This window comes from Fomitiporia mediterranea (assembly GCF_000271605.1).
Source record: "Fomitiporia mediterranea MF3/22 unplaced genomic scaffold FOMMEscaffold_4, whole genome shotgun sequence".
NCBI classification, from domain to species: domain Eukaryota; kingdom Fungi; phylum Basidiomycota; class Agaricomycetes; order Hymenochaetales; family Hymenochaetaceae; genus Fomitiporia; species Fomitiporia mediterranea.
The window spans coordinates 838,499-848,414 of record NW_006760389.1 but is presented as its reverse complement, the minus strand read 5'-3'; the positions used below and the strand labels follow the sequence as shown (position 1 = coordinate 848,414).

The 9,916-nt window shown below is 42.5% G+C and overlaps 2 protein-coding genes across 2 annotated transcripts; both read left to right on the top strand.

Annotated features, from left to right (window-relative positions):
* Positions 1-1,033: 1,033 nt before the first annotated feature.
* FOMMEDRAFT_119977 (Aldo/keto reductase) lies at positions 1,034-2,474 on the top strand. Its single transcript, XM_007264489.1, has 4 exons — positions 1,034-1,298; positions 1,356-1,437; positions 1,501-2,250; positions 2,303-2,474. The coding sequence occupies exons 1-4, from the start codon at positions 1,069-1,071 to the stop codon at positions 2,402-2,404; spliced, it is 1,164 nt and encodes a 387-aa protein (XP_007264551.1). The 5' UTR covers positions 1,034-1,068; the 3' UTR covers positions 2,405-2,474.
* Positions 2,475-3,397: 923 nt separating this feature from the next.
* FOMMEDRAFT_153862 (arylalcohol dehydrogenase) lies at positions 3,398-4,678 on the top strand (the record flags this gene model as incomplete). The annotated part of the gene is made up of 4 exons (XM_007264488.1): positions 3,398-3,624; positions 3,675-3,756; positions 3,816-4,565; positions 4,616-4,678. 4 exons carry the CDS (start codon positions 3,398-3,400, stop codon positions 4,676-4,678), a joined length of 1,122 nt encoding a protein of 373 aa, XP_007264550.1.
* Positions 4,679-9,916: the final 5,238 nt, after the last annotated feature.

Below are 9,916 nucleotides of genomic sequence, written 5' to 3'. Positions count from 1 at the left end.
CGCGTAAGCGTATACGCTACGCGCGGAGCACTAATTGCAAGTTTCAGAGAGCTTCGGCTCCGCTATTAACGGCATCAATTGGGACATGCTTTCTTATCGAAGCACAGTGTAATGTCAATCCAGGTCACTGATTGTTAGGCAAGATCACTTCTAGATATATGAAACTGACCAAGAAACAAACAAAACGTCACAGATAATAGAAGTGCTTGGACTTGAAGTCATGGTCATTGAGCATCAAAAGTTTGATAAAATCTTATAGATAGACTACATGGGCATTACAATGCTAATCATTACGCGTCTTGCATATATCTTGAGACATTTACATTATATTAACATCATTTACCAAAAACTGAAGGAGTAGTGGCACCGGATCGATCTTCGAACCCCTACGGGAAATATATATTAATACTCCATATTGTATAACTGTCAACTGATAGAATGAAATAGGTATGAAAACCAAGCAATCCAAAAAGGAGATGCATGCCTGATAACATAAGTCTGTCTTCATTGTAGTGACTTCGTGATAGACAGAATCAGGATACAGGAACTTGATTCGAGCCACGAAGATCGCGGAAAACTATTTCCGTGAAGAACGATTAGTCATTCAGCTTGAAAAAACATAACGATCGGCTTCAACGAGTTGTGACTTCTATAGCATGGAAGTGGTGAGTCATTAGTGGTATCAATAATATTGTTCTCTTTTGTTGAATGGGGGACCGGGTACAATGCAAGGCAGTATCTGGTCCTTGGATTAATATTTTAGCCTTGATATGTAAGTCAGATGTGTCATCACGAGTTCAGAAGAAGTACTCATTTCGCACATCTACCACCTTTGGTCTCTCCTCCAGCTCATGTCTTTCTGTGCCGCTTTGCCTTTGCATGACGCGTCGTCGGGGTGCGCGGACAGGCAGAAAGTGCATTAGTAACGCTGATCTTGCTTCTTGATAATGAAAACATCGAATATTGGTACTAGGGCCTGTCATGGTATAAATACAGCTATGCTGCTAGGTTATTTTCCATCTCACCACTTGAGGCACATTTAACGTTAACATCTATCGACCTTCGACTATGTCTCAGCTCTGGAAACCTGCATCACCACCTGCGACGCGCCTTGGTCGCTATCGCGTTCTCTCGCCTCGCGCAGGAGTTCGCGTCTCACCGCTCCAACTTGGAGCGATGAGTATCGGCGACCAGTGGGAGAAGCTTGGAATGGGTTCAATGGATAAAGAGTCATCTTTCAAACTCCTTGACGCATATTTTGATGCCGGAGGTAACTTCATTGACACCGCCAACAGCTAGTACGTATATTTTCCGGTCGTCGTTATGCCTTATATCTGATATTAATTGTTTTCCAGTCAAGAAGAGACGTCAGAGATGTTCATTGGAGAATGGGCAGAGAAACGTGGCATTCGTGACCAACTTGTGATCGCAACGAAGGTAGAGTGTCTGAATTTGCTTTCAATTCGATAAGCCTTACTCAAAGACGATTTTCCTTAATAGTATACAACGAACTATAAACGCGCCGCTACGGATATTGCTATTAAGGCCAACTACGTGGGAAACCACTCCAAGTCGCTTAAGCTGAGCGTTGAAGCAAGTCTCAAGAAGTTACGCACGACCTATATCGACATCCTATACGTACACTGGTGGGATTTCAATACGTCGATTGAAGAAGTTATGGACAGCCTGCATCACCTTGTCGTCGCTGGCAAGGTTCTTTACCTCGGTGTATCCGATACTCCGGCGTGGGTCGTCTCCGCTGCTAATCAGTACGCGAAGGACCACGGGAAGACGCCGTTCGTGATCTACCAAGGCGCGTGGAACGTCATGCAACGCAGCTTCGAACGCGAGATTATCCCGATGGCACGTGCGAATGGTCTTGCACTTGCACCATGGGACGTTTTGGCAGCAGGTCGCCTGAGGACCGACGCTGAAGAGCAAAAACGCCTTGCCTCAGGAGAAAAGGGCCGTACCATTTTCCGTGCTGACTGGTGGCGGAATGAAGACGAGAAGAAAGTCTGTGCCGCTCTTGAGAAAGTAGCAAAGGAAGTCGGTACGGACCATATTACCGCCGTCGCTATTGCATATGTTATGCAGAAGACGCCATACGTGTTCCCGATCATTGGTGGTCGCAAGATCGAACATCTTATGGCGAATATCGATGCTCTCAAAATCACCCTGTCGGACGAGCAGATCAAGTACATCGAAAGTGTCCTACCCTTTGATCCTGGTTTTCCGACAACAATGATTGTAAGTGCCATCTCCACGTATCTTTATGTGTATTTTACTTACACAATTTCAGGGAGATGGAACGCCTAACAGGACAACTGCGCTGTATGACCACGCCGCACATTGGGATCGCTGGCCACTCGTCCAGCCTATCAAGCCTTCTCCTAACTTTTGAAGATTGAAAATGTAAAAGTGAATACACTTTGAAGAATATGCTATGCTTAAATATACATTGATTACCCTGGTCATACTAACAAGCTTAACCTCACGCTCTTCCTCCTAGCATGGAATTCTGCTAGTTGATGCAAGGAAACGATCCTGCACAGTGCGTTATTGCCAGCTCCTGACACTCTCCTTTCTGAGAGTCTGACTAACCTTGCTTTACTACCGCAAGAACGGGTATCTTAACTGTTCGAATTTACATCCCTATCCTAGCCTGCTTCTTCAACCTTTCTGCACACCACCTTTCTGCCATCAGGTGCACGAATAACTCGTACATCAGCTCGACAAAGATAGAAATTTGCATACACTGCATTAGGTCTATCGTATGACATCAATATTTTGAGCCAAATTTGGTAGTATTAGCGTGGGAATATTATCTTGGTATTGGACTGGGACTGACACGTTTTCTTGAGCTACGATCGATTATCCGTCCCATCTTGCCAATGCCATGGCTGGACTGCTATCAGTCTATGCTGAGAGACTTTATAATCAGTTTGAGTGCATTGTGCCTTGGATTTGTGGGCAACCTTAGAGTGACTCACAATTTGGTAGCCCGTGTCATGCTAGGCAAAGCCGAAGGACATTTCAAAGTCATTCTGGTCGGATCTGGTTTTCAATGCTTCTATGTATTGTGAAGCACATTATCCGTGTCTATTTGATTGATTCCGTCAATGCAGCTCAAGAAATCACTTTGGTACAGGCTTAGTTCACATGTGCTATCTTCGCTCTTCCACCGTGCAGAAGCCTGAGAATCAGTGAGATTGCCCACGCTGCTCACCTTCGCATGACGCACTGACGGAATTTCGGGCTGGCTTCGTGACACTGATTACTACTCATGACAATATGGTGGGACTGCTGAATGATCCCGGCAGTTCTAGCCGTATAAATACGACTGCTGCGTATCCACTTCCCTCACGTTTTGAAAGGATACTCTATCGCTCGGGCAATGTCATTTTGGAAACCTGTGCCTCCGCCACCGACTCCATTAGGTCGTTATCGCGTTCTCTCTCCCTTAGCGGGAGTCCGCGTTTCGCCGCTTCAGCTCGGAGCTATGAGTATCGGCGACAAATGGTCAAATGTAGGAATGGGGTCGATGGACAAGGAGTCATCTTTCAGGCTTCTGGATGCTTTCTTCGATGCTGGTGGTAATTTCATTGATACAGCAAACAGCTAGTTGGTGCACATGTCAACTCCCGTTGCGCTGCCTGATTGTTCCCCCACAGCCAGGAAGAAACATCAGAGATGTTCATCGGAGAATGGGCAGAAAAGCGCGGCATCCGTGATCAGCTTGTAATTGCAACGAAGGTTCAAAATTACATTTAAGTACCATTTGCGAAGCGCATGCTTATTTTTTTTTTCAACAGTACACTTCGAACTTCAAGCGTTCAGCAACTGATATCGCTATAAAAGCGAATTACGTCGGAAACAACGCTAAATCACTCAAGATTAGTGTGGAAGCTAGCCTCAAGAAACTGCGTACATCGTACATTGATATTCTTTATGTGCACTGGTGGGACTTCAATACGTCAATCGAGGAGGTTATGGACCGCTTGCACCATCTCGTTGTCGCAGGAAAAGTTATTTATCTTGGCGTGTCCGATACTCCTGCGTGGGTGGTCTCTGCAGCTAATCAGTACGCGAAAGACCATGGAAAGTCTCCTTTTGTCATTTATCAGGGGGCGTGGAACGTCATGGAGCGTAGCTTTGAGCGTAAGATTATCCCGATGGCACATGTGAACGGTCTCGCACTAGCACCGTGGAACGTCCTAGTAGCCGGACGTCTTCGTACCGACGCAGAAGAGGAACGACGTTTAGCGTCAGGTGAAAAAGGTCGCACGGCATTTCAACCGGATTGGGTCCGTAATGAAAACGAGAAGAAAATGAGTACGGCATTGGAGAAAGTTGCGAAAGAGATGGGTACGGAGTATATCACTGCTGTCGCTATTGCGTATGTGATGCAGAAAACACCTTACGTTTTCCCTATTATCGGCGGCCGTAAGGTCGAACATCTCATGGCGAACATCGATGCGCTCAAGGTTTCTCTTTCTGAGGAGCATATCAAGTTCCTTGAAAGTATCATCCCGTTCGATCCGGGCTTCCCTACTACGATGATTGTGAGCAAGGTTGTATATCCTTCTTTACCAACGCCTTAATATGCTCCAAGGGTGATGGAACACCGAACAGGCCCAACCCTCTGCTGGATACTGCTGTACACTGGGATCGTTGACCACTCAACGAAGCGATTAAAGCCACCCCAAAAGTGTGAAGAAATGTACAATAGGCTGCTTACAGTAACCCTATGTAGGGCTCGGTACCGTACCGTATACGGATACGGGCCGTATAATACGACCCTTACACGGATACAGCTTGTATAATATGGTGCTGTATTTATTTCTGAACCCGAAAACCTATACAGATACAGTACAGCTGTATACAGAACATATACACCATATACAGATACAGTGTAGTTGCTACATTTACCAAGGTGTAGCATGAAATGTAAGGGGCTACATCATTGTGATATTACCTCTTTAGTATAGTAATTTTGAATTCTACCTATATTATGCCTTAATCTACATGAAATGTATAAAATTTGACTTATTAACATTTTGTTATATAATTTAGTCTGTGATATTTGTCATAAAGTTGAGTCATGTGATGTACCTATATATTGGAATATATATCAGATTGCACATACTTTTACAATAATAGTGCTGAATATATTAGTAAATGCTAGTATAAGTGTCTGAACATTGAATACTACTTATTAGAGCTTCAGTATTATGTTTAGAGTAAGAGTTTCTTTCATTTAGTAGCTGTATATTATATACAGGTATATACAGTCTGTATTATACAGACTATATATGGTTACAGCCTGTAAAATACATACTGTATTTTTGAGTCAATTTTTTATACAGATACAGTACTGTACTGTATATGAAAATGCTGTATCTGTATAATACAGTACAGGACTGAGCCCTAACTCTATGAAAAGCTACTAACATCCCTAATGCTGAATACTTTAGGCTACAAATTGAAGAATATTTTATGTATGAAATTAGCACAAGATAATGATTATTAAAGTGTAACAGTAACAAGAGAGAAAAATGAATAGTATTTACTTGCTACTACTGAGAGCCTGTAGCTTCACACAACTTGTCTGTGTTACAGTTCTCTGCTCTCATACCTTCAGTTCCAAGGGTTCTGCACCCTTCCATACCAGAACTCAGGACTTCTGTCCCTTGGGGGTGCTGTCTATGAACTATATGCATGCTGACTCTTGCTACTACCCTTCCTTACTTCATCATTCCATTCCTTTGACCACCCCTTCATTCTTTGTACCATTCTATGGTCTCTTACCCTTTATCCATTCCTTCATTCTTTGTACCTTTATCTTTGACATTCCTTTCTTTCATTCTTCATGGCTCATCATTCTTAGTGGCTCATGCTCCCTAAGTGCTCTTGTGTAGTTTAGTATATATAGGTGTACAAGATCAGACTGGTCCAGTAGTCTTGATCTTGTCTACTCCAGGTAGTCCTGTACTCTTAGGCTCACTCTATATACTCTACTCTTGTCTCACTCTCTCTCTCTGCCTGTTCTGCAAGTTCCAGCTATGTTCTAGTGCTTACATTCTGTATTTCTGTTGTGTAGGATAGTTGTAGCCTGAGTCCCCTTGCTGAGCCTTCAGGTCCCCTCTATACTGTTGCTGACATCAGATCAAGACTACTCATTACTACCCTACAACTCTCTTATGTTTCAGGCATTAGTACTTACTGTTGCATTGATCTCTTTCCTTTGTCCTGACCCTTTTACTTTTTTAAATTTTAAACTTTCTAAACCCTTTTAAACTTTTGCCACCCTTCTTCTATTCATTACCCCTTTTAGTTTAGTGTTGATTCCTTTGTAGTGTAAACATAGACCCTACTATACTGACTGCCACCCCTACTGTCCTGCCAGATCAGCAGTTATGAGCAGAGCTAGCTTAATACATACAGACCTCTATCCAAGAGGCCTTTACCAACCATGTGCCCCTAGCCCCTTCAGAACCTGTTCCAATCGTTCTAGAAGTTACAACCTGTTCTAGAAAGAAAGTGTATGTAGCCTGCCCTTCAGACTTTAATGGGCAGCACTTTAAAGACTTCCAGCACTAAGTCAAACTATACATAGCTACTACTTCAACCAATCTATCCTCAGATCTCAATTGTGTCCTATTCATCCTCTCCTTCATGAAGGAAGGTAACACAGCCACCTGGGCCTAGAACTGGATTGAAGGTCATTAGATTGGAAGCCTGATCCAACTTCAGAACAACAAGTTGTACTTGGAATTCATGGGGCAGCTCTGTGCTTCCTTCATCAATCTGAATAAGAAGTACAATGTACAGAACAAGCTTGTGTCTCTGTGACAGGGCAAACGTTCTGCTGATACCTTTTTTCAGGAGTTTGATATCCTGGCCCAGAAGGTAGGATTCATGCTTGGGTTCAATAATGTCCTCATCAGAATGCTTGAAAAAGCTCTTCACCTGGAACTGGTTGATAAGATTCTTAGAATGATACTAGAACTAGTCACCTACACTGAGTGGAAGACACACACTATCTCCTTCAACCAAGCCACAGCTTGGATGTGTCAAGTCTGTACAGAACACTTGTACATGTGTTTGACTCTGACAGTTCTGAGCCCTCAGATTGATCTGCCCATAATTTGCAATCAATCTGTTCTAATGAACATTAGAGAAGCCTGAAAGCAAGGAGCATACTTTGCCTGTAGAAAGTTAGAGCACCAAATTAAGGACTGCCTACAGAAGTAACAGCATATCTGTCAGGTCATTAGAGTGATAATGAGTAATGAGCAGGATTTGTGGTGAGAAGCCTTTTCTACAAATCCAGAAGTCACCTCAGAACTCCTAGACCCTGACTACATACCCTAGGATTTTGTAGAGGCTCAACAGTGAATGTAACACTGAAGAGCTATGACTCAGATTTTTTAATGGCTACTTTTGATTCAATGGACACTGTAGGATTAGAAGTAAATAAAGTAAGAAAAGTAGAAAAAGTAGAAAAAATAAATCAACAAAATTATTTATTAGAAAGAAAAAAGTCAAAAACAAAAGTAGATAGTTCTCCTATTTCTTCTGATTCTTTTGATTCTTCTCTTTGTACTTCATCCAAGTCTAAATCTGTACAATCCAACCTACTACTTCTGTGTTCTAAGATCTCAGAACATTCAGAACATTACCCAGCCCTGTTCACCACTCAGTAGTTTGTCTATAGTATCAAGTAGGGATAGCCTCAGCTGAGTTCACAGCTAAAGACATGAGTCTATCCTTGTTGAAAGAGAGAGGTTAATAAGGAAATGTTGGTGCATATACTCACCCTCTTAGACAACAAGGCTGTACAAGCTGTACATTCCCTTCAGAACAAGCAGCAGTTCATCTAAGGACATTCTAGGCACCAGCTCTAGGTCCCTATCCTCTTAGCTCCCTTCTCAGGATCCTCCCAGATCTGAACAACAGTTCTAGTAGACAGTAGATACACTGGTTTGTGTATTAATGAGGCCTTTATACAGGAACACCACCTCCCTACTCAATGTGTTCCACTTCCAATCCTAGTATACAATACAGACAGAACCCTAAACTAGAATAGTCAGATCACTGAGTTTGTCCAACTACAGATGACCATTCAGAATCATGAGGAAAGCATTGAGTTCAGAGTCACCAACCTCAGAAAGACAGACATCTTTATTGGATTCAAATAGCTTAAGGCTCACAACCCTACTATTGACTGGTTAGAGTAGACACTTGCATTTGATCAGTGTCCCAAGTCTTGCAGCTACCTTACACTACTGTTCTAAGTGGATACAGACACTTCCAATGTTACTGACAGTTCTAATGAAGGTGACTGGTTGTTCTTCTTTGACTAGGATAGATATGTGGATACATATTCCAGTCAAGGCAGAATAGAGTCAATCTGAAGGATGTCTAAGACAGAACCAGTCTAGAACCCTCTTAGAATAACTCTACTCTAGAACACACACAGACTCAGCCTGCCAGATTTTGTCCAAGAGTTCCCCAAAGTCTTTAGTGAAGAGGAATTCAACTAGCTTCCTAAACACTGTCCTTAGGACCATACAATTGAATTGACCAAGGGTTTTGAACCTAAGGATTGTAAGGTCTACCCACTCAACAGAGACAAGCAGGAGGCACTTGATAAGTTCCTTTAGGAAAATCTTCAGAACAGCTGGATCCAACCCTTAAAGTCTCCTATAGCCTCCCCTTTCTTCTTTGTCAAAAAGAAAGATGGGAAGCTCTGCCTAGTCTAGGATTATTATTGTCTTAATGAGAGTACTATCAAAAACAAGTACCTGCTCCCCCTGATTCAGGAGCTCATTGATAAGACACATACATCTAGGGTTTTCACTAAGTTGGACATTTGATAGGGATACAATAATATTTGGATCCAAGACAGAGATGAGTGGAAGACCACATTCTGAACCAATCACAGATTGTACAAACTGACTGTAATGTTCTTTAGACTAACCAACTTGCTTGCAACATTCTAGTCATTCATGAATCACATCCTTATGGATCTGATTGACTCAGGGCATGTTAGTGTGTATCTGGACAACATTCTGATCTTCACCCAGACAGTTGAGCACCATTACTGACTGATCCAAGCAGTTCTACAACAGCTCTGAGATAATAAACTGTTCCTCTAAGAAGCAAAGTACTCTTTTGTACAGGAGTCAGTAGATTATCTGGGCTTTGTGATCAGTAGAGGAGAGGTCTACATGGATCCAGCAAAGGTGACTACAGTTTGGAACTGGCCACAACCTCAGAACCTGAAACAGGTCCAAGCATTCCTTAGGTTTGCAAACTACTACTAACACTTTATTTAAAGCTTCAGTACCATTGCTCAGCCCCTTTACAATCTTACTGGCAAGAATGTTCCTTAGTAATAGGATGATCAGTAACAGTCTGTGTTTGAGTCCCTTAAGTAGGCTATCACTAGCAAGCCTGTATTAGTAGTTCCAACAGTTGTAGACAAGTTCTGAGTCAAAGCTGACTCTTCTGACTTTGTGAATGGAGCAGTACTGTTCTAGTTCATTGACAGAAAGTAGCATCCAATAGTGTTCCAATTGGAATCCCTCTCTGTAACAGAACAGAACTACCCTATCTATGACAAGGAACTCCTTGCAATTGTCTGTTCCCTAGAGGAGTAGTGTTAATATCTCCTCAGTACTACACAGAAGTTTGAGATTTGGAGTGATCACCTTAATCTCTAGTACTTCCAGGTGCCTCAGAAGCTTAACTGCTACCAAGCCTGCTAGATGTTAAAACTGTAGGACTTTGACTTTGTGCTGACCCACAAACCTAGAACACAAATGACAAAAGCTGATTTACTCTCAAGACAAGTAGGTCATGAAAGGGGGGAGAATGATAATAAAAATCTTATTCTCCTAGACAATTC

Bases quoted from the DNA above. Each gene is read 5' to 3' on its own strand.
- FOMMEDRAFT_119977 (XM_007264489.1), top strand. From the start codon at position 1,069: ATGTCTCAGCTCTGGAAACCTGCATCACCACCTGCGACGCGCCTTGGT. The intron at 1,299-1,355 runs GTACGTATATTT...ATTGTTTTCCAG, and splicing joins ATTGACACCGCCAACAGCTA to TCAAGAAGAGACGTCAGAGA. The intron at 2,251-2,302 runs GTAAGTGCCATC...ACACAATTTCAG, and splicing joins GTTTTCCGACAACAATGATT to GGAGATGGAACGCCTAACAG.